The 23,653-nt window shown below is 41.7% G+C and overlaps 3 protein-coding genes and 1 long non-coding RNA gene across 4 annotated transcripts in view; 1 reads left to right on the forward strand and 3 right to left on the reverse strand.

Moving 5' to 3' along the window:
* Positions 1-13,815, forward strand: part of LOC125005530 (FERM domain-containing protein 5-like) — a 66,241-nt gene extending 52,426 nt beyond the window's left edge. The window contains exons 5-14 of the mRNA XM_047580927.1: positions 1,468-1,565; positions 3,171-3,294; positions 4,512-4,599; positions 4,735-4,823; positions 5,700-5,763; positions 6,148-6,239; positions 6,329-6,403; positions 6,559-6,627; positions 6,741-6,847; positions 10,472-13,815. Coding sequence (XP_047436883.1) covers positions 1,468-1,565; positions 3,171-3,294; positions 4,512-4,599; positions 4,735-4,823; positions 5,700-5,763; positions 6,148-6,239; positions 6,329-6,403; positions 6,559-6,627; positions 6,741-6,847; positions 10,472-11,058 — 1,393 coding nt within the window. The 3' untranslated portion in view covers positions 11,059-13,815. The remainder of the gene's footprint in view (positions 1-1,467; positions 1,566-3,170; positions 3,295-4,511; positions 4,600-4,734; positions 4,824-5,699; positions 5,764-6,147; positions 6,240-6,328; positions 6,404-6,558; positions 6,628-6,740; positions 6,848-10,471) is intronic.
* On the reverse strand, positions 6,699-8,151 carry LOC125005532. Its single transcript, XR_007112452.1, has 3 exons — positions 7,959-8,151; positions 7,580-7,825; positions 6,699-6,833 (listed from the first exon to the last, which is right to left on the reverse strand). It is a non-coding gene; the product is annotated as an uncharacterized LOC125005532 (long non-coding RNA).
* Positions 13,816-14,007: 192 nt separating the features above from the next.
* On the reverse strand, positions 14,008-18,840 carry wdr76 (WD repeat domain 76). The gene is made up of 15 exons (XM_047580928.1): positions 18,645-18,840; positions 18,384-18,494; positions 18,239-18,295; positions 18,069-18,161; positions 17,868-17,926; positions 17,577-17,694; positions 17,366-17,467; positions 17,037-17,077; positions 16,803-16,956; positions 16,356-16,514; positions 16,099-16,214; positions 15,904-16,002; positions 15,660-15,812; positions 15,510-15,563; positions 14,008-15,409 (listed from the first exon to the last, which is right to left on the reverse strand). The coding sequence occupies exons 1-15, from the start codon at positions 18,672-18,674 to the stop codon at positions 15,154-15,156; spliced, it is 1,602 nt and encodes a 533-aa protein (XP_047436884.1). The 5' UTR covers positions 18,675-18,840; the 3' UTR covers positions 14,008-15,153.
* A 616-nt stretch (positions 18,841-19,456) lies between these two features.
* On the reverse strand, positions 19,457-23,538 carry LOC125005757 (pro-cathepsin H-like). Its single transcript, XM_047581313.1, has 12 exons — positions 23,456-23,538; positions 22,970-23,001; positions 22,736-22,841; positions 22,569-22,639; positions 22,381-22,485; positions 21,820-21,906; positions 21,175-21,230; positions 20,977-21,058; positions 20,819-20,887; positions 20,506-20,612; positions 20,011-20,139; positions 19,457-19,925 (listed from the first exon to the last, which is right to left on the reverse strand). Exons 1-12 carry the CDS (start codon positions 23,523-23,525, stop codon positions 19,823-19,825), a joined length of 1,017 nt encoding a protein of 338 aa, XP_047437269.1. The 5' UTR covers positions 23,526-23,538; the 3' UTR covers positions 19,457-19,822.
* Positions 23,539-23,653: the final 115 nt, after the last annotated feature.

Raw genomic sequence — 23,653 nt, forward strand, 5'->3', positions numbered from 1 at the left:
CCTAAGTGGTAGAAATAAAATAAAATCAGTATCTGCAGCAGGAACAAACTAATCTTATTGAACAAAAGGGAGAAAGAAATATTTCTCCGTCGTTGGTCCTTCCCTTTCTAAAACAAGAACAGTTCCTATGTACAGTGTTACCGTCATTATTTTTTTATTTGGCAACCAGCCTTTGGACTGCATCTTATCCTTGTTACCATATTCTTCATTATCGAGTAAAAATTATCACTTAATACGTCGTTTGAAGTAAAATATTATCTTAAAATCCTAAAAAGGCATGCTATAATGAAAGTGTGAATGCGTTTAATTTTGTGAGAGTATCCAGAGCTCAACACAGTGATCCAGAGCGCCGCTGGGGGTTTGAATATTTCCCTTTTATTATTTTTATAAGCTGCAATGTCACGCTGCTCCCCGGCCCCACTGTACTGTGTGTGGCATCCTTGACAGCTGAACAAACTGCTGCGAGGAGTGAGCTGCCGAGCGCACAGATCCCTGTAAATCACATCCCTCGACCGGTTGCCACGCAATGAAAATCTCTTTTTCGCCATCCAGCTCTTCTTGATAGAGCAGAACCATCTATCCTCTATCCATCTGTTCTGACTGGAGGCTTCCGCAGACACAAACATATATGTCGTAGATGCGCAAAAATGATCACCATCAATTGTTTTACAGCAGCCCTGTTTTTATATTGTTTTAAATATAATGTGATGTTTATCATTAATATACATTTTAAATCTGTGCATATAAAAACTGAGGTGAGGTAATAAATGAATAGTGCGTTTACCTTTCAATACACACGACGGGTCATAACCTGAGTATTCTGTATGTAATGTAAGATGCTCGTGTCCGACTCTTACATTTTCCACAGCATTGCTTCATTCTCCTATTTATTGCTTTGTTGCTCAGAGAGAGGCAGGATCGGTGGGAAAATGACACGTGAGGACGAGACCAGAAGATTGAGTTGTACCCAGTGGACTCCGGAGCACACCACAGTCACATTTTAAATCTTTGCCAAATTCTCAGAATAATATTGCTCGCATTAGGCCTCAAGTTAGGCTTCATGTGCCTCATCTAATGATCCAAAATCCATTTATTATTTTTTTTTTTTTCCAAATTGTAATTATTAAATGTGAGAGAGCCAAATTAATGTGATATTCAGTAGCTGCATTTTTTTATTTTTTTATTTCAGTGTGTAAACTATGTGTGTGCGGCTCAGTTGTACCAACCACAAGCTCGTAAAGCAGCCTCCTGAACTATTATCAGGTCTTTCACAGGATGCAATTCACAGCAGCCAGTCTCAGGTCTTAACTTACTGCAGTATCCACAACATCTCTTCTTGGGCTCCGACTGACGTGCGGCCTCGTGGGACACCTTACTGTCAGACTGTAAACTTCTCCTGTCTGTGCTGTCGATAGCTCCTACATAAATCTGTGACCCAAATCGGTTCCTCTGTGTTCTGCTCCACAGATATCTCGTCTTCCTGCAGGTCAAGAGGGATCTCTACCACGGACGCCTTCTGTGTAAGACATCGGATGCAGCTCTGTTGGCTGCCTACATTTTACAAGGTATTGTAAATAAGCAGATTCGTCAGCAGACCAGGCTTCTTTACTAATGTCATAAATATTTATGTACATGTATTTACATGTGTGTGCAAATGTGTTTTCTCTGCATATGTACATTATTTTGTGAGTGTATTCAGCGGTTTTACACTCATACTGACCTGAGAATCAGGGATTGGTGTTTTTTTTCCCCCTCAATTGAAAATATGAATGTGTTACTTTATTAAAAATGGGATTCAGTCATTTAAAGTTCTATATGCTTCCCTAAACACAATCTTACAGTTTTGTTGTAAGAAGTTGCACTTTTTGTCTCCTGTGGCTCATCAACATACAGAGAGGTGTCCCAACCATTTATCTTCTTATCAGTTTGTCTGCTTTCTGTTCTTTCTATTCTCTGTCTCTCCCAACAGGTTCTCTGTGTGAATTTATGTACTATGACCTTTGGCTAATATCTAATTGTAATTTAGTTCTTTACACCCTCAGATTATCTTCTTCCACCCACAGGACTGCCAACTATAACTGACTATACAATGTACAGTGTGTGCAGACTGTACACATTGTACAAGTTAAAGCAGGGAGATAAACAATTGAGTGAAATCAATCATGTCGAGAGACAGAGTTTGATTAAGGAATTTATTTATGACTAATTCATTACTGTATTCTGAACGTTCTGGGTCGGTGTGTGGTGTGAGGCCTGGGGGGTGGCGGCTTTCCCAGCTCAAGCCTTCAACTATCTGCCTCATCTGTGCCTGAATGTTCATGTTGATCATTCCTTCACCCAGCATCTCTTGCTCATACAATCCCTTCTCAACATTTCCAGTGACATTTTCTGGTTTTCCAAAAGGCAGTTTTCAACAACAAAGTCTGTCTGAGCAATATGATGCAGCACGGAGAGTGGCCAAGTAGCCAAAATATCGGCAAGTGCATGTCACCAAAGCTGTCACCTTGCATCAATCCTTGTGACTCAAACTATTGACTCAAATAAAAAAAAAAAAAGATTTCACATGTACGGTATGATGGTATGTTTCTAGATGCTGGAGTTCCTTCCTATCAGGTTTGGACTATTCAGTGTGCACATTACTAGATGTTTTACAAACTAGTGCATTAAAAATCTTAACTTACTGGTCTTGATCTTGTGTTTTCTGCACATTTGTGCTGTGGGAGTTTCTCTTTTTTGAGTTTTGATGTTCAGGTTTTATCAGTAAAGACAGTTTGATTACTTGAATCCTATTTTGATCAGGATTCAGGTGAAATATGTCCTTGGTACAGTAACTGCAAACTGACTTTTTTTTCTGATTATAAGAACTTGTACCTTAATAGCAAAAATCTGCCTCTCTCAGCCATTTGCCAACCATCACAATTTTTACATTCCAGATAAACACTTGTAATGATCTTATGTATTTAGTTACAAAAATAGTTACATGTATCTTTCTGCTTCAGTTTAGCATACTGCTTGTCTATTAACACCTAATGAACACAATTACAGAGCTAACATTTACAATACAGCCATCGGTCCGTTTAAAAGTCCCAAGAAAAAAACAATGTGAGAGTATTAATGTATTATTGTGTTTAATCCTCAGCCTTTCCTTTGTTGTCTCCTGCTTTTGGCAGCTGAAATCGGCGACTATGACCCCGGGAAGCACCCAGAGGGCTACAGCTCCAAGTTCCAGTTCTTCCCCAAGCACTCAGAGAAATTGGAGCGGCGGATTGCTGAGATCCACAAGACTGAGCTGATGTAAGGTGACACCTGCCCAGGTCGCTGTGTACCTGTGTACTCCTCCGGTTCTGTAGCAGCCAGAGTGCAGGCAACTCAGAAGCACACTGAACTCACGATGCACTTCATGTATAGACTCTTCTTTAACTCGTGGAGCTGCTGCTGTGGGTGTTCTCAGCTCTCTGTATGACAGCCCCAGTGACATTCTGGTTTAAGACAGTGAAGCAAAAACACCTGTGAACGCGTTACCTTCCACTGCAGGTGCCACTCTTAATTAGGTTGTTGCAAATTCTCATTCTTCCATAGTGGTGGAGATACTGCTGAAGTGAATCAAAAGCGTAGCTAATCAATGTTTTCGGAGGTTGAAGGCCTTTAAAAGATATATTTTTATTTAAATATCAGGTTTTTAAAGGTACTCAGTGTCCTCTACCTTTTGTGGAGGACAGCCTGTTATAACTCTCGTCTTTGTCTTTCACCTGGCATCTAAAATGCTTAAAGCGTTTGTGTAGCACTCTATACGTGTACACATGTATACATTTACACACAGGCCTGGTGGTTATAGGTCTGATCCTACACTGCCCTCTATTGCTCACTGCACACAGTTAAATACCTTTAACTGTATGCAGTGAGTGAAACGATTATCCCTAAATGATTTTACTAAAAAACAAATCCAATGCTGCCATAATTTACCTACAGACCAATAGATTTACATATAATATCACACATTTACTCCACCGTGCAAGCATTTTCTTGTGTTGTAACTTGCCGGTGTACATGAGAGTGAGGCAAAGGAACGATGGAATAAATCAGGGTCTTATACGATGAGTGTAAAGAGCTACTATATATTATACACTGAGCTAAGGTGACTCATGCACAAGTTGTCCTTATTTCCTTTGGTCAGTGCAGCAGCAGATGCAGCATTAGTCACTGCTTTAACATTTGACCTGGGATTTATAAAAAAAATGAGTCAGCTTCAGTTTCAGTCTTTAGACAGAGTGAACACTTGACTTTACCGCCACAAGCTGATCTGCTCAATTTTGATTAATGTTAGAAGAAAGAAGTCGGTGGCCCCAGTCTTCCAGTAACACATCCAAACTTTTCAGAATGTACCCATTAGTGATTCCTCCCAGATTATGTGTTGACAAACTCTTGATTGAGAACCATAGACCATATTTGCATCGGACGTCCCAAATTTTTTGTCTGAAATCCTTATGATTGTAATTAATCTCTTTTTTCAGAGGTCAGACTCCTGAAACATCAGAGCTAAATTTCCTTCAGAAAGCTCAGATGCTGGAGACGTATGGAGTGGACCCTCACCCATGCAAGGTAGTCACTGCAAAGAACTGTAAAGTAAAGGAGTGGCCCTTATCAATGCTTGAACTTAATGAAGATATACTGCTGTCTTTAAAACCTGTTCTGCTGCTTTTCTTCTTCTTCTTCATAAAAACATGGATTCGTCAGGATGTGTCTGGCAACCCAGCTTTTCTGGCCTTCACTCCTTTTGGATTCACTGTGCTGCAAGGAAACAGGAGGGTCCATCTCCTCAAATGGTGAGTACAGAGGGTCAAGTTATAACTTGACACTGTGGTTTATTATTTAAATGAAGAATCCACATTAGCGAGCAGAAATATTAGAATACTGGTGTAGTTCCGTGCAAAGGCACAGTGCCAACAAACTGCTCTTTGTTCAAAACCTTTTATTTCCAAATAACACTGCTTCAAGTGCCAGCTAAGGACAAAGAACTCTATAATACAGTCCACATAATTAATTGTAACCCTTAATTGTCCCACAACGGGGAAATGTCCTCCTGCTGTTTGACCCGTCCTTTTGTTCACACAGTGGTGTGTACAGTTGGAGCAGTGGGCTGCAGCCCCAGGTGGGCCACGATATGGCACTGTTCAAGCTTATTTACACTCACTACTTTGAATTTTGATGCACTGAACAACTGTGTGCATTTGACATTAAATAACCAGTACAGTATACCAGCATAACAGGTTTGTTTTGTCTGGACACAACAATCGTTTAAAACGTCTGCACGTAGCACTGATCACGCACTTACAAATTTAGTCTAAAAGCAACTAAAAGTGAGCAGAGATCCAAGATACAAGAGGATATCAGTGACCTTTTCAAGATGGCTGACTTGGTCGACTGTGAAGCGGCACGCTCAAGTTTTCTCTGAGTCGTTGTTGTGAAATCAGTTGTTACCTCTCTTACAACTTATTCTCATCATTTTCTGTGTCTGGAAGCAATGCTTTCAGCACAGAAATGTTGGTCTAATTAATTTATCCCAGGTTCAATTAATAATGTAAAAAACGTTCTGTCTCTCCGTTGGTTCTCCCTCTCTCCCTCACCTAAAATATCTTTATTTCCTCTTTATTTTGCTCCCTCCCTCATTTGGTTTATCTGGATCTGCGTCTCGACCTCAGGGAGGAGGTGACCAAACTCAAGTTTGAAGCAAAGACATTCCATATATATGCAAATCAGAAAGAGGTATGTGCATTCATTATTAAAATGCTGCCTATTGGAGCTCTGGGAGTTAAAGGAGCCTGCTTCCTGTTTTATGCATGGAGACACAGCCACTGGGGAGCCAGTGTACTAATACTGCAGTAAACGGGGAATAGCTGCCCCCCCCAAAAAAAGATAAAACAGCCTGAGATGTGATAGATGTTGTGCATGTGTAGAAAAAATATGAGAAGGCGATTGGTTATGGGGTTTGGAGATCATTTGCGAGCTAGAAAGACATCTTCTGTCTTCCTCTCATGAGTCTGAAGGAAGATAAACGCCTTTATATAATTCAAATGTTGGTGTCATTCGGTGTCAGTATTCTGTATGTAAGTAAATATAAAATACATGAACGTGCTGGGTTTGTTGCAGGATAAGAAGATCATACTGACTTACTTTGCACCTACACCTGAAGCCTGTAAGCATCTGTGGAAATGTGGAGTCGAGAATCAGGCCTTCTATAAGTGAGTCACAGTACAACTAAACTTTTTGACCTCACATTTGATTTAAGTTCATGATCATCTTTATGATTTTTCTCCCCATTCACGCACAGGCTGGAGAAGTCGAGTCAAGTCCGCACTGTGTCCAGTAGTAATCTCTTCTTCAAGGGAAGTCGCTTCAGATACAGGTATCTAAACCACACAGTGCACAATGTATGGCTTTTTTGCAGAGCAGTAGCTAAAAACGGTACACGTACCCTCGCAGTGTGTCACTGCTTGTTTTGGTGGTCTTGTTCTGTGTCGATCACAGATTATCGGATTTTCTCATTCCTTTTTTTCTCAGCGGAAAGGTTGCAAAAGAAGTAATGGAACAAAGTGCCAAGATCAAGAGAGACCCCCCTGAGATCCACAGGTCACATTACACTTTATTTATTAAACTGCGCAATGCATTAGCCACATTCTCAGCTTCAGCCCTTAATGTGTGTTAGATTATAAAAATGCATGTGACTTTTTTTTTCCTCCCAGGGCTGGTATGGTGCCAAGTAGGAGTTGTCCGTCCATCACCCATGGCCCTCGTCTGACCAGCGTGCCCAGAACCCGAAGGAGAGCCGTGCACATCTCCATCATGGAAGGTAGTGTACACAGAGGACAGAGGGAACACACTTCTAAATAAAAGCACTCACCATGTTACCGAGGGAGTGAGTCCTTTACTTAACAACATCTGAAAGGGAGCCTTAGTGTGAAGCAGATGTTTGTCCATAAGATGTGGATAACATGTGGATGTCCACCGTCCACTCAGATGAAACGAGGTACATTATTATTTCATGAAATTAAATAGTTATAGGTTTGTTAGCTCTAACCCTAACTCATTCAGTACATTCAGCTAAGTGTCAGCTCAGCTAAGCTAAATTTCTCCATTTATTTTGGCTATTTTAACCTTACAGCCACCATGTTTATTGTTTTAGCTAATTTAGATAGCCAGTATAGTATTTAGTAGCTTTTAATAAGCATAGCTTCATTTTTATCTCACATTCCCTTTTAATTTTTTATGTTTTATCTATTTAACTATTTTTTATCATTAGTCTATCAAGTATTTTAAACATTTGTTCAGGATGCTTATACATACGTACGCTACAAGTCAAAGGTTTTTCCAATTGTGCACTCAGCACATAGTGTTAAGACACTGCAGATATCTCAATAAGGATATTTGTAGTTGTCTTAAACAAAACTTGTAATTGCAGGGTTTTCTTCTTTAGTTTATTGTGTCGATTGTACTAGTTGAGCTACTTCACAATCTTAATGCATTACACTGAAATAATTATGACGTAATTAGAGTACAATGATAAAATAATAATGTGAGTTACCTCCTGGCCAAATGTAGAAGCACGCTCCCGAGTCTGCCCTGAAGTTGGGAATCACTGCCCTGCTCCACATGATTTCACCCGCTGTGAATCACACACCCACGGCACACAAAACTTCTCACGTCTTGTTAACAGTCTCACACAGTAAGTGCAGTTCCATGTCAACAGCTTCCCTACTTGCGAGTGTCCGTCACTCTCTTCATATTTAGTGTATTGTCTTGCTCTCGTTCTCTTCTGGATGGACGTCTTCTGAGAGAGACGCAAACACGAGAGAGCGAGAGAGAGAGAGAGAGAGAGAGAGAGAGAGAGCCCATCAGCCACTGGCCTCAGGCTTTATTTTGACAAGAGAAAGTCATCCTGTCAGTTTATAAAGGGCACTCACTGTCCACTCGTTCCTCCAACGGGCTATTAACCTTTTGCCAATGCTGCCACTGAGAGTAAGTTTGCTCTAGGTTGATCAGCCTGGATAAAACTAATAAACCTGCAGAATAGTCCGTTCAGAACAGAGAAAAAGACACACAAGCCTCTATCTTGTCACGCACACAGAGAACATGCTCTGACATTGCACCCCAATGTTGCAGGAGTGGAAACAAACCCCCTGTGTTTTGTCCTGTTGCTCTGTCTGCTCTGGTATTTCCACTGGTATTAATATCTCAGCCTGGAAATAGCTCCTGCTGTCAGGGGCCACGCTGTGAGTGACACAGTCGACAGCAGGGGAGGAGAGGTGAACTGTGGCACAAGTGGACCACATTCCTGCGCCTTGTCTTTCACTCTGACTGTCTTTCCATTTGTCTGCTGCTGTCAGCCTGCCCTCCAGGCTTACGAGACCTCACTGCAGAGAAAGGGGCTGCTGCTTAGCTCGACTGCTTCGGTCGGAGACGAGGACAGAAAGCCGGGCGACAGACAACAAAGAGCCATTTTAAAGCAAGACAGATTTGATGAAAGAAAGGGGAGCAGCATAAGTGCGTAGGGTCAAGGTTACACGGCTGAATCATGGTGAAGTGTCTGATCCGGATCAAGACCAAGGTGAACGTTCACTTGCGTATGATCAACCACTGTTATCGGGATGTGAAGGTGCGTGTGCTGTCTCTGGGACCCAGGCTGCTGGGGAAAGCTCTGGGGGTCTTTCCTATCTTCCCTGCCCTACCCGGGGGATCTTCCACCCCCGGTTCTGGTTCGGGGTCGGGACAGAACTCCAGGACCCCTTCGAGGCTAGCTGTCCCACCCCAGTTATATGGCTGCAGCCCACCAGCCAACGGTGAAGGTATAAACCAAGACTGTTTTTATCAGATATGGAGAGGTGACGTTTTCATCGCATGACCTTGTCTTATTAGTGTTTGAGCACATAGTATATGTATGTTTCTACGGTGCCAGAATATAAATAAACACAAATGTAGGTTTATCTTATGCAGTGATCGATATACAGTGATTAATAACACAGTGGTTATGAAAGTTTACACTGTGATGATGTAACTTACAGAGAGCAGCTGTGGAGGTAATAAGGATGAGTTATAGGAGCTAAGTAAGTTCCTAGAGGACAGTGTTCTTTAGTTTCATGATATATATTGTCACATTATATTTGGGGTAAAGGTTACCATTTGTATTTCATTTAGACATAGTTAACATGTTGAGAGGAGAGGATCCATTTCTGGAGCATAGGCTGTGACAAGCTAGCCATTAAAAACAAATCACCCTTCCCTTCAGGCTATATTTGAATCAGAAATGTTGGCGCAGTGTTCAACAGAGCACATAGTACCTGAATGGTCTGGCAGCCCGGCGAACCGACCTCAAAAGAGGCTGAAGCAATCTTTGCTACAGGTCTAATTAATGATGAACATGATTCCCCTTTAGACCTCCACTTTCGAGTGTTTCATGGGAAACGATCCATACAGGGTGCTCACATTTGTGAGTCACATCAGTGACTTGTGTACATAGTTTGCATTTCTTTATCCATATTAATTCTCCTCTTTTGACATACTGTCACTGCTAATGTGGCCTGCAGCCCATCAAACATTTATTCAATTTCAATTTTATTTATATAATGTCAGTGACAAATTGACCTTATATAAATCCTTTAAATCTGAAGTTTATGTAACTGCACCTTCAGCTGTACACACAGTATGCTCTATTTACCGACAATTTATGACTCGTTGTGTCCAGGTAAAAGATACATAAAAACTAGTTACTGGATTATTTTTGAAAGCATCACTTTTTTCATGCATACGACTGTTTGAGTCATGGCATATGATCTTACGGTTTAGTCAGCTTGGTGTGGTTTCCACCTAGTGTATATGGCATATCAGGCATAACATTATGGCCACCTGCCTATTATTGTGTAGGTCTCCCTTGTGCCTCCAAAACAGTTCAGAGAATAGACATGGGCCTTCTGAGGGTGTCCTGTGGTGTCTGACAACAGGATGTTGTTTGTTGGGGGTCTGTGGGTCCTATGGGTTGAGGGGAGGGGCCTCTGAGGATCAGACTTGTTCCGGAGCATCACTCAGATACTTGATCAGTTTGAGATCTAGTGAACTTGAAGGTCAGGTCAACACCTTGTGCTGTTTTTCATGTTTTTTAAGTTGTTTCTAAACTGCATCCTACTGGGGATGGCTGCTGCCATCAAGGAGTGTCATTACTGTTGTTGTGGGGGTGACTGGTCTGGTCTAGGTGGGTGGTGGGAGGTTCAGACGTTTCCCAGCAGAACATTCTCCTTCCAGCGGTTCTAATGTTGTGATACAATGCCAGACTTGATTTGTATTCCCTAGATTCCAACAACTTTCTTGGATCCTTTCTAATCAGTCTCATAATGTCTAAGCTATAAAAAACGATGTCAGGATATCAGGCAGCATTCTTTTATGCATCTCCCTCATGAACCGCTGTCCTTCGCTGTGTCTTCAGGTTTGGAGTCCCTTCGAGACAGCGCCCACTCCACACCTGTGCGCTCCGTCTCCCATGGTGGCTCCTTCATGTCTTCCAGGGGCCAGATGGTGGATGGCAGCGAGGCTAGTACATCAGCAGTCATCTCTGACGAGGCCTATAGCCCCTCCGACAGTGTGCTGCCCACTCCAGTGGCAGAACATGGGATGGAGATGCCTTTGGCTCGCCACCTCAACGGTGCTCCCTGCAGCATCGATGAGGAGAAGGAGTCAGAGGCGGGTGCATCAAAGGAGGGGCAGGCCCCTGCCCGGCCCGGCAGGAGAGCGCAGCGCATGGTCAAAAGCAGGCCATCACCACCTAGCGACGCGGAGGAGCTCAACAAGTTCGTCCTGAGCGTGTTGCGTCTGTTCCTAGTTACCATTGGACTACTCTTTGCTCTGCTGCTGCTCCTCATCATGCTGACAGAGTCAGACCTGGACATTGCTTTTCTGAGAGACATCCGCAAGACACCTGAATTCCAGCAGTTCCACTTTGAATACTTCTGCCCTCTGCGGCGCTGGTTCGCCTGTAAGTTACGATGGATGGGAGGTTTCCTTGTCAGCAAGTGAGGCAAAGCTGAAAGATACAGACAGTGAATGACTCAAGACAACCCTCCACTAATGGAGACTGGACAAAAGAGGTCAGGACACCGGGGGAGAGGAGAGGAGAGAAAAGTAAAAAAAAAAGATGGCAGCCCTGTTCCTAATATCAGCTCAGCTTCTCCCAGGAAAGAGTTCCTGTCAAAAGCCACGATCTGTCCCCTGAAGAGCCTTGTCTATCATGTCTGACCCTCGCTACCGGAGAAGGAAATCACATTTTACTTTAGAAATTCAGGTCATCTCGAGGTATTTTGTTTTATACACAGAGTCACAGGGTTTAATTTAAACACAGAAACAAGTCTGACAGACACTCAGTTGCTCAACCATCGATAACAGTTGCCTTTATTTTTGTATTAATTTATATGATGTGACATAACTGTAAGGGAAAGATGAAAAGGAAAGGTGTTAGGGTGCGCGTTATGTGACCTGAAAGTCAGAGTGAAGTGTTAAGAGACGACAAGACGGGGGGGTCTAGCTCATCAGAAATGTCATCGTGGTCACTACCTTGAGATAGACCAGGGTCTGTTAGAGAAAGTGTTCAATGGAACAATAGGCAGCACTTATTGAATGTAGTCGAGTCCTGAATCTGGTAATGTTTTCTTTAGATAATTGGTAGGCAGGTACACAGGGGTTTGATAAGGGTGTGACTTGGCCCTGAAAGAAGGCTCGATTGATGGACGATGCTTGTAGTGCTGTAGCTTCGTTTGTGGTCTGTTAAGTGTGCTCACATCACCGTTTTTCGTCCAGACACTAGAGGACTAATGAAGTTTTATCAACACGTTAAGCTTTTGTAAGGCTATATAAGTAAGTAAGTAAGTAATGAGGGTTCTAGGTTTACTGTTCATTAAATAGCAGCCAAATAGTAACTACAATCTGTGTGTGAGGAACAGTTGTCACTTTGCTGTAGTTACTTTTACAGTAGTTGTAAAGGTGATGGGAGTGTGTGAGCTAGCGCTGTAGTGATAGTCAGGTGTTTGGTTAGTTCTTTGACTCCCGTAAATCTGTAGAAGGAGTCCATCTTGATGTGCAATACTGTTAGCATTAAAAACCCAGAGATCTTTTCCGTTAAGGGAAACTTGTTTTACCTTTGTAAAGTGCGAGAATTAGTGCTATTTTCCCCACGGTACATAGTTAAGAGAGTTTGGTTCAAGTTTAAGACCCGTGTTGAGAGACGGCTGTTAACTTTGTTTAGACCTGTTGTGTTAAAACGTATGTGTAAAGGCCGAGTATATTTAAATCATGTTTCCACAAACCTCTGTCTTGTTATCAGATTTCCTCACAGTGACTCTTGATGTACTTGAAGCATTATCTATTTTTTTACAGTGGATATGTGGTTTTCCCTGCGCTCAGTTGCAAGAGAGCTTAAGATTCGTCATGTTTACGTCGCGCTGCAACCTTCATCATCACGCCTACCAAAGAAGCCTCTGTTGTCTCATGCTCACGCAGGTTTGCGTCAACAGATGGAAACTATAATAGTCTGCTTTCCTCCTCCAGCCTTATTACTTAGGATAGTTCACAGGTTCGCTCACAGTGTGTCTTTACAGCCCAGACCAACACGATCAGTTTAAGACATGAAGTTCAAATGTGACAGTAAAGTATTGGTCCTTTTCTCAAGCCCACATGTGGTTGCTTAGGATGTATTATGTATCAGCTGTGCACCAGTGGCTCATCAGCAGGTCCACAACAGTCTACCTAAAAAGAATGACACGGTGTGTATGTAACAATAGGGATGGTTTGTTATCTGCAGAGGGATTTAGGTTATGCAGGTGCCTACTGGTAGTTTTGAAAGTATTAGTATTCAAGTCAACACAAAAAGCATTACTTTGAGTCCCTGGTGTGTTGCCCAGCTTTAAATGACGATTTTATTTTGTAAACCAGAAGTACAAATAAGCCCAATTCCCTTTTAATGATTATCAAATGATGTTTAAATAATGTTTTGGGAGTGCTTTCTATCAATTACTGATGTATCTACTTTGATTCAGATGGTGCTCAGTGGTTTTCGATTGAAGAAAAAAAAAGGCAGAAATTTTGCTTTTTAGCCACCGTTATATTTCATGTGTACGGAAGAATTGCTACATAATCTGAGCAATAAATATTAGATTATGTATTTAATATCAACGTAAACTGAGAATTTATGTTTGTCTCTGTTCTCGAGACACAAAATGTCTTTTAAGTCCTCAAGTCTGTAGATGCATGGGTTTATGGGATAGCGGCCACTGTTCCCGTCTGCAATGGGCTGCAAATAGAAAGATGACAAATGTGTTAACGTGAACCCTGTTGGATTGTCTGACCTTTGACTGCTCTTCCTTGTCTGAATTTGCAGAAGCTGCACACCTCTAACAGAAAATAGAAATGGAACAGATACATTTTTCAGTCAATTTCAACAGCAGAAGTAGCATCTTCAACTACCTGAACATTTATTTGTGTGATGCATTTCAAGGTATACCTTATCCTAAATTTCCAAAAATCTGTTTCAGATCATTTGGAGTGGCGACACAGAGGGGTGACAGTTCCACTGACTCTTGTTTTACTGAATCATGTAAACGGGATCAAGGCCTCAGACTTGGTCTTACTGTAAGCTTTCTTCCTGTACCGTGGCCCAGCACATGGAAATGTCTCTGTAAGCATGTGTCCTGCATTTATTACCTCCAAACAAGACTGCTTATTTACACTCACTTACTGAATACTGGTGTCAGCGATTTATGAATAAATATTATCTATTCTTGACGTGTGGCAGCTAGTCTGGCTACAAGTTCAATTTTGAATTCATTCAACTAACAGCGGGATGTGGAGGTTTGTGAGTCCCAGCTCAGTGTAGTTAATGCATAACATGAACATTATTATTTTATGTTACATTACTGCCATCTTGAGGTTAAAATGATACAGGCACTGCCGAGCTAACTGCATTCACACAAAATGTTTAGTATTAAAAGGTCCATTTATTCCGTTTGCTCTAAAAACAACAAATACAAAAAACAGAAATAAACAACTTTACAACAGGAACTTTTCTCAGACCAAAGACTCTTGTGCTGTCTCTGGGCCACAAACAATAATAACAGAAGTATGTAACAATAATTTAGGCTTTCAGAAAGAAAAGAAGTATCTGATCACTGAACTAAATTATGGTGATGTACAAAACAAATATCTATAAAACTGTAACGTAATGATCTTGTCTTTCCCTATACAGAGAATACGCCTTAGAGTACAGTAAGGAGGGGGGAACCCATAGATCACAGCTACAAATCTGCCATATTGGGATCAAAATGTAGCTTTTTTTGGTCACTTGACAAGCCCTGCACATGAGAAACACAACACCATGAGAGCTGGTAGCTTCGTGCTGTTTGCTTGCTTATTTGCAGGCCCATCAGCTTGTAAAATGAATGCAGCAAAAAATGGGCATGTCCCTGCATTTGTTAATAAACAGAAGATCAGCTACCATCTGCAAAGAAGGTCAATATCCTGCAAGACAATAAACGCAAGCCTGAAGCCGAGTCTACAAGGAGTGGCTTCAAAACACCAGATCATCCTGTGGTCCAGACCTCAGTTCAGCTGATAATCTGGTTGCAGAATATTGCCATTCATTCAGTCCCAAGACAAAGCTACTTTGCAAGGAAGGGATTAGCGTGCAGAGTCCTGATGTGTTTGGCTATTACAGATGCATACTGCAGATGGAAGTCTGAATATACTTGTTTTACTGTTGTGCACCATCACTACTAGGGAGGAAAGTAAGTTTGTATTTGGTGAGACCTTAACATGAGCATGAGGATCTAATGGAGAAATATTGTGAACATACACAACATTAAGGTAGAGACTTTTCTTTTAAGGCCAAGAGCAGGAGGTACCCCAGCCTACACCGATGCTCAGCCGCCACCTAACAAACTCTGGCACTTGACAGTTAATATCCTGTTAACCTCAGTGTACGAATGAATGAAGCATAGAAAATTTAAAGTGTCTATGACAACAACTTGATATTATTTCGATACATAAAGTGAGAATATTGTAGAAAAGCTCTAGTGGGAAACAGGGATACATCCATTGCTGCTCACAAACTGTCTGGTCTTTACTTTAACTTGAGAAGACATGCAGACGGCCTGATGCATTGCCACCCAGCAAGGCATTCGCTGTGGGGTGGAAAGCGGTGACAGACAGCACTGTGCTAAGGTTCTCACTGTCCATGAAGGTGTGCTGGGACTGGCCGCTTACATGGAATACCTGCACCCTCCGAGGCCTCATCATGCTTCCCACCACGAAGCAGTCTTCTTGTTTAGGGTCCCACACTGCTGATAACTTGGACAGCCAGCGGCCTGTGTGCATGTCATGTCTGCAACGACAGAGCGAAAGGACAATGTATGATCACGTCAGGTTTTGTTTACAAAGGTTTTCAGTTCGTTACAACTTTAATTTCAATTAAGGGAATTTACCTGATGCTTGTCAGTAAAGGAGATTTGGTGGTCATTGCTGATGTGTCATATATTCTGTAAAACGAGAAACGTTCAGGCATTGAGCTGGGACAGAATAAAAAGTAACATTGTAAGTACAAGACAAGAGTCAAGACGTGTAGCTGGATTTACCTTATGTGGTTATCCATGCATGTGGTGAGAACTCTGTTCCCAGTGCAGGGGGAGAAATAAGCACTGGAGATGCTTAAACTGTGGCCATGCAGCTGGGAGACTGCCGGGCTGTTGGTCTTCTTCAGGCACCGGCTGTCATAAATACTCACAACCCTGAAAATTAAAACATTGCTTTAATAGTAATAATATTTATATGGATATTTTTTTATATATTTTATAACATATATATGTAATCCACCCATACCTGCTTTCTGCCACCGCAAAGTACTGCCTTTGTAAAGGGTGGACGCTAACACAACGCAAAGTCTTGGGGTCCATTGAGTGGAGGGACTCATGGGAGTTTCTGCATAATGTTTGTATGAGAATGTGTCAGTCAATAACCATAAGTTATAATGTTTTCTGGCATGCTGTTAAATATCAGAAAAAAAAAACATCTTACCCAGGGGTGCGTCGATCAACAACGGCAACTTCTCCAAACCAGTTCCCAACCACGAGTGTTGAACAATCAGGCGACAAGAAGTCAAATGTTTTCAGGCCATCTTCAATATCATACACCTAGAGGAAGGTACAATGCAGCTTAAATACGGTCAGCGGTGGAAACCGACGGACTTGAATAGATCGGGATGAAATCGGAAGCCAGTGTGTGCTGGACAGGTAATGCTGTCATTCGTTTTCGTGGAGCACAGGGTGTCTTACATCGTCAAATACTGCCTTCTCTACATCCATGCAGCGCAGAGAGCCGTCATAGCTGAGGCTCAGCAGCTGGGAGGGATGGGCGGTGGAGAACGCCATGCAGGACACTGGACGAGAGTGTGGCGCAAACAGCAGCACGCCATCATCGCCCCAATCACCAGCCTGAAATAAGAGTACACACATTAGTACATAATGTAATTGTATACATAAGTGCAATTACACAAGTGTATTTCAAACTGTATTAATATGTATTCAGTAACCAGCAATGATGAGAGATAGATCAGAGTAATGGACAATAAAGTCAAACATGTAGCACTATTAATTCTTCATAAAGAAAGAAAGACTCTAGCTCTGCTGTTGTCGACCAACACCACTCTGCACGTGTTTTGAGCACACTTCCTGGCCTCTTTTAATAAGCACTAACTTCTAATTGGAGCAAAGAAAACTCACCAACTTCCAGAGTCCCACTTTCCCAAACTTGTCTCCTGCAGCCATCAACAGGCTGCTGGTGCAGGGGTGGAAGGCTGCAGAGAAGATGCGATCCTTCACCACTTTGGCTACTTTGTCCTCCGCTATCTTCATGCTCTGAAGTGCAGAGCGGTACCTGTGGTAAGACATCAGTTTAGATTTTTGCTAACTTGGAAAAATATAATAATAATGAAGCAACAAAAAAAAATAACTTACCCTTTTAAACCAAGCTCCATCTTCTTTTCTTCTGTTGAGTGCTGGAGAAAAAGGCAGTTTTAATCCAATTAATTCCCAAAAATTACTGTAAAAATAAATACAACAAAGATGCCAACACATCTTAAGGTTTGGCATCTCAAACATTTTTTCTATTTTTTTTTAGTTGTAAGTTTTTATGCTAAACAGCTAAACACAACAACAGACCTTTACATTTTTAAAAGAAAATCAAATAGAATAAAATAAATAATAAAATAAAAAAGACACAAGGTGTGAAATCTGTGGCGTAGTCAGAACACGACACTGTACTAGTCTAGAAAGGCGAGGTATACCTCAGAACAAAGCTCGACAAGTTGTGCTGGCAGTTTGCTTCCCTCTTCCATGTTGACTGGATTCATGGGCAAAGGTCCAGAGGGCTTCTTGACGGATATATACTATAAAAACAAGTAAATAACCAAAATGAGTAACAAACTAAAAAGAAAGAGCACCAACATGAAAAAAAGACACGAAATACACATCATGAGGTTATTTATGTGCTTGTACCTCTGTAGTGATCAGCGTGCCCCTGGGTTCAGGGGGTAGCGTCAAGATCTCTGCCTCTTTATTTTGGAGACGAAGGGATTTACGAGGCGGCAAAACTTCTTTTACAGCAGCTTGCGACCTGCGACCACAGGAAGGAAACGCTACAGTGATATCGAGACAGTGATGGTTCATAGGTGAACAGAAAACTCTAGTTGTGCAGCTGACCAGTCATTCACCAAGTCGCCCCCTAAATTATTTTTATTCAGTGAGACACTAAGAGGGTATGAACAACAGCTGGGAGGCTGAACGTACCTCATGAGGCCCCTCTGTGATGGCTTTGGTCGGGTCAGCTGCTTGAACTCCTCAGTTGCCTTTTCACAAAGAGAACAACGATGGATACCGATCCACAACACTGTCATGGTGAGCCGAGAGCATCACACACACATTTCCCTTTTTAGTAATATGTTGCTGAGATTTAATTTTGGTGGGTGTATGATTCACCTGTCAACCTACCTGGTATAAGTTGATAGATGACAGAAAGGCCTGGTTCTGTCGGATGTTCTCCAGGCGCTCCAGTTCATAGGCAGAAAGTCCTCCATGTCCATCCTGTCAGACAAACACACAGCTCTGAAGTTTTGCAGAAACCATGATGGGCCCATGATGGGTTGTGTTTTAGGACTTACGGCTGCATGCTCCACATCATTGTTTTCAACGTCCTCTTCTTTGAGCACTTTTGTTTTCTATCCAGGCAAAGTGAGCATATTAACAACACGAAACGACTTCTTCTTCACCATTATTAGTTAGTCTGAGTTGACTGAAGTCTCTTACCATTTTCTTCTTTTGCACTTCAGGCTCAGGGGAGTACTGGAGGCGTTTCACTGCCAGGGCTTTTCTAGATGACCGTCTGGTTGTTGGCTCCATAGTTACAGGAGTCATGTCCTACCGGATGAGAATTATTAATAAGTAACACGTCGTCCACTCTCGACTTAAGCTATGAAACTTTCACTAATGTTAATGGCACCTAAATAACTCAGAATAGATAACATTTCAAAGCTACACGAGAAAGTCGTATTAAAGTATTAACCGTACCTTTTCAACAGCTTTACGTTTTGCCGACATGTCAATGCACTTGACTGCAGATACAGTTACTCGAGAGAAGTCAAGACGATACTCGCAACCTCTTGCTCTGTGTGGACCTATACAGTCAACAGTGTGGACATTATTCAAGCAGCGGGTTGGCGCCACAAGAAATGTTTTGTAACTAGCCCCTCCCCCTATGTTGTGAAACAGAATGCTGGCAGCACATTGGTCAGAATTGTAAAAGGGCGGAGTTCTGTGCTGTCTCCAGCCAATGAACGCCTTGCATGTTGATCGGCATCCTGTTCCTCTTCCGTCTTACCCGCCATTAATGCTAGTAGCACCACTCGTTGCAAAATAGGTGAAGATTATGTGATGCTGCGTTAGCCGGGTGCTAGCAACCATAGATACATAACACATAGCTATGTAAGAGAGCGACCTAGCCTAGCCGACGCCCCACCCATATGCCCATATTTTGATTACCCGAGAGCCAGATGTCTCTGATGGGATGGGATCATGTCGCCATCTTATGGCAGAATTAAGGAATTAAGGAATTCATGCAACGTGCTTCAACATTTAGTGACTGTAAAAGTCTTTACATCCCCTGTGAAATAAAAGATACATCTTCATAATAAGAGGACAAACATAAAGAAAAAGATTTCACTAATAAAAGAAATAATTTGAACATCACACAAGTGAAAATTATTTATTATTAAGAAATTTTATGAAAAATGAAAGCACTTTTGAATGACTGATTCTTCAATGGACGCTTTGTGTGTTTGGTCATAAGTTGGTTGAATCAGAGCAAGTTGTAGAAACGGCTTCATCGTGAAACAAAAACTCTCCTACGGGCACACTGACACTAACCGAACGGGAAAAACAGTGTTTTGTTGTAGAGTGTTTTGTTGTAATAAAACTTAATTACAGGAAACTCAGACAGCATGACAGCAAGCAGGTTTTGCCTGCACATGTGAGCTTCAACGTGAGCTTCAACGGGAAATGAATTTAAACCCACAAGCAATGCATTCCTCACATGTGCTTGTGTCTACATGATGCAGCTGCGTAGTTAAATACTGTTCACAAAAAGCTGGTTTTCTGTCCTTAATCTGTGTAAAATCTCCACAATTCAGTTCAAACATTAAAACACTTCCCAGGATGTTCGCTCCATTGACAGGACATGGTTGTGATCTTCACCCCTTTGTTGTCATGTCTCTCCCTCGAACTAAAGGTAGAGGGTAGGAAGAGCATGCAGCCAGTCCACACATGTTTGTTCCACGCTCAATCAGAAAATATCTGGTGGGGGAAAAACTAAAGTCAGGGACGCCTGAGAGCAGTAACACACCATCGCACAGAAACACAGATACAGACTTATATTTACCCGTCCTTTCCCCAGCCTGTGCCCCAAGAGTTCTTCACAATCCAGTACGGTGTGTCATTGTCATCGGTGCCGTAACCCACAGCCAGGACTGCATGATTCACCCTGTCTGTTGTGTTCTTACACTGGGTGCTAAACAGACGACATTATACCAATAAAGCGTCTGTCTTTTCCCGGGGCAAGCGAGACAGTGTGAGTATTATATAGCATCCTACACATGTACAATGGGTTGTGTGCTTGATAATTTTTATGACTGGTCAAGACAGAACAGCAGACCATAGGCTACACAAAATAAACACAGTCCAAGATTTATGATATCTGTACAGGCTCAGAAACATTGGTGACCGCTAAAGGCAACCAGCTATGCCTGTAATTAATTGTCTAGGTCTCCCTTGTGTCTCCAAAACACCTTCAGAGAATATCAGAGGATAGACATGGGTGTTCTGAGGGTGTCCTGTGGTGTCTGGCGACAGGCTGTTGTTAGCGGGGGACCTTTACCTGGAGAACACTCCCTCTTTGTAGTGCATGAACTCAGCTGTGGCATCAAAGCTGAAGGTGATGGGGTTGAGGCGGGCCACTGCATCCACCATGGCCTTCTCATCGTACTGTGGATGGACAAACAGAAGCTTAATAAGTAAATGAGAACAATTAAAGTCTGAGAGGGAATATAGGAAATGCATTCACAATGAAGTGTCAACTGTATGAGTTTACAATGATGCCACAATGTAAAACAAAGTGTACAAGCACACAGCACCGAAGTAGCTGCTCTTTAGCTAATCAGGTTAGCAACTGTGTTCATTGTAACACTCACGCTTGTTATGTTGACAACATCTTGGATAAAAGCTGCTGCAAGTTTAGGGTTGAAATTGCAGGTGTCATCCTAAAACAGGAAGAACAAACATATTGCGCTTTTCATTTGAAATGGCTCTCAATATAAAACATGTAATGAAACCTTTAGAAAGATCATACATGGGCTTTGTAGGGATAATCCTCCTCTGTCATAAGACCTTTGTTGTATTTGATGTACTCAAAGGCCTGGCTGGGCAGCCCACTGGAACGAACCAGGACAGTGGTTGAAGTTCAACACATAAATGTTATCGCAGCTACTGTAGCTTAAGGGTTGTATATGTCATAGAAAAAAATATATAACAAATATATGACTCTCACCCCAAGCATCCATAGTTGTGGAAGTGTTTGGAACAGTCGAGGAGCTGCTGCTCAGACTGAAACACGCATTTAAAAAAACAGGATTATGCTTTTATACATGCTGGTTTCAATAATGATCCAGATCCAGACAAACCAAGATCAAAATTATAAAACTAAGAGTCCAGCTCACAATATTCTTGTGAGAAAACAGAGGCGCCACATGAGAGGCTGCCTCTGCTCAAGTACTGTACTTGATAGTTGTACTTATATATTTATACAGTATATATTCCTCCATATTTGTGTAAAGGGATTTTATTTTCAAAATTAAGATTTCATTTAGTGGCTTTTAAAATTCCTTTTTGTCTTCTGACATCTTACAGAAAGCACAGTGTATAGTCTCAGTCACATGTCACATGCAGTGATAGCTTTCCACCTAAATTTTGTTTCTTTTTAACAAATGTTCAAACAATCTAATACCTCCAAAAAACATTATCAACCACATGATGACCTCTGCTGCCCCTTGGTGTGTGTATACATACATATATATACCTTTACCAGAGCATGATTGTTCATATATGTCGTTCACAAGTGTTTTTACTTTGTTATATTGGTACTTTTCCTTAAGTAAAGTCTGCTCACATGTATGAGCTTACTGTAATATCTCACCAGGGGTATTAGCTTCCCGGTAGCTATAGCGTTCACTGACTCCAAACAGCCGGTGGTAGAGAAAGTCCAGCAGCTGCCACAGTAACCCTGAAGACACAAAGGCCACATAACTGAAACTACTATTGCTACTGGAAACAGCTTTGTTCATTTCTGATGAGGCTTTATAACGTAAATTATGTGACATTCGGGTAATTTCAGGCTTTATATAAAAGACAGACACAGCCCCTTGACCACTCTCATCTTCTTTCATCTTTGGAGGCAGAAGTGACCATATTTGGACCAGTGGGAGGAGTGAGGGGTGGATCTGACCGAGAGTCAATAGATGGCAGTAACCTACTGTACCGCTCGTTGAAGCTTCACATTTTCAATTTTTCTACACACAGTCTATGTGTTTTATTGATTTTGCTGCATGAGAACTGAGGGTGCCAGGGAATGTGTTTTGGCCTTTTTTTCCCCACACCTTTATACAGTGTCTGTTGTAATATTAAAAAGAAGTGACAATGTTTAATCACCATGTTTAAAATGATAATGTTCTGTTTTGATTGTGCAGTTTGAGGATACCTGGTCTTTCACATGGGTCACAAAGTTGCCCTTCGTCCTCCAGTCTACACTCTCAGGGTGAGGGCCAGTACTGCTCACATGACTTGTTTTTGTAACTGAGCAGTTCTATAAGAACGACATACAATCAATAGATGATTATTATTAGAAGATTAATTAGAAAGCTGGTTTTGCCTTTAAATGTTTTATACCTGAGGTTGTGTGAAAAGGTAGAACTTCCTGAACTCCTGAAATGTCATGTCGGAGAACTGGTTGAGGCCCACTAGATTTGAAAATGAACAGCTGGGTGAAAATAATTCATCTTTCATGAACTTATAGCGTGGTGACTTTTAGGGAGAAGTGCAGAAGTGTACTGTACTTGTAAAGGAGTGGTTCCCAGCATTATGGTGATCAATCATCCTCTTATTCTGAGTGAATACATGGAGCCGGTAGTGATACTCCTCAACGTCATAAACTCTGTTGTGCTGCACATTAAAATTGGAAATATAATAAAGCATGAAAAGGGGAGAGGTTTTCATACCTCATGTTGGTCTAAGCATGCAAAAATATGGAGTATAATTTGTATGATTTTGTTACAGTTCACTGTACTTGCCTGTGACATCCACTGCTTGAAATGGTATTCCTCTGACAGAACATAGAGTGAAGTCTTGAGTGAATAACACAACCTTCATATTATGCTGAGAAGCCATTTGTGTCCCTGTTCCTGAATACACGTTTACACATACACACGTATTTCTAACACTACATCAATGTTAACTAAGCTGCACTTATCTAAGAGCCATACACATTCTCTTTAGATTAGAGTACCCAACAGTATGTAAAATATATTTCCCTCTACATAGTAAAATGATACTTAGCTGACAATTCATTCTGCATAAATCTTTGCTAACACAAAAACTTAAAAACCTGCTTAATCGCTGGTTAATATTGAAAGATTTCATTCATACACTTTCTGTAACTGCTTCCGGGGGTCGTGGGGGGGCTGGAGCCATTTTCAGCTCATTGAAAATGTTGTTATGTTAAAACATTTTAAAATGAACAAAAAACTAATGAGAAAGACGGATAGATGACCACTTACCCTCAAGTAAAGGTGTCAAATGGACAAAAGTAAAAGCGACGGTGATGAAGCACAGGACTCTGAGGGCCATACTTCACCCTGCCGACTCTACTCTGAGGGAGTCACATGATTTGTCTTTTTTCATAATGACTATTTAGCACCCCCCTTCCTCTGGGGCCACCTCCCTTGTGTTTTCCCCACGTGAAGCTGTGCCTGCTT

Source organism: Mugil cephalus, chromosome 3 (genome assembly GCF_022458985.1).
Source record: "Mugil cephalus isolate CIBA_MC_2020 chromosome 3, CIBA_Mcephalus_1.1, whole genome shotgun sequence".
NCBI lineage: Eukaryota > Metazoa > Chordata > Actinopteri > Mugiliformes > Mugilidae > Mugil > Mugil cephalus.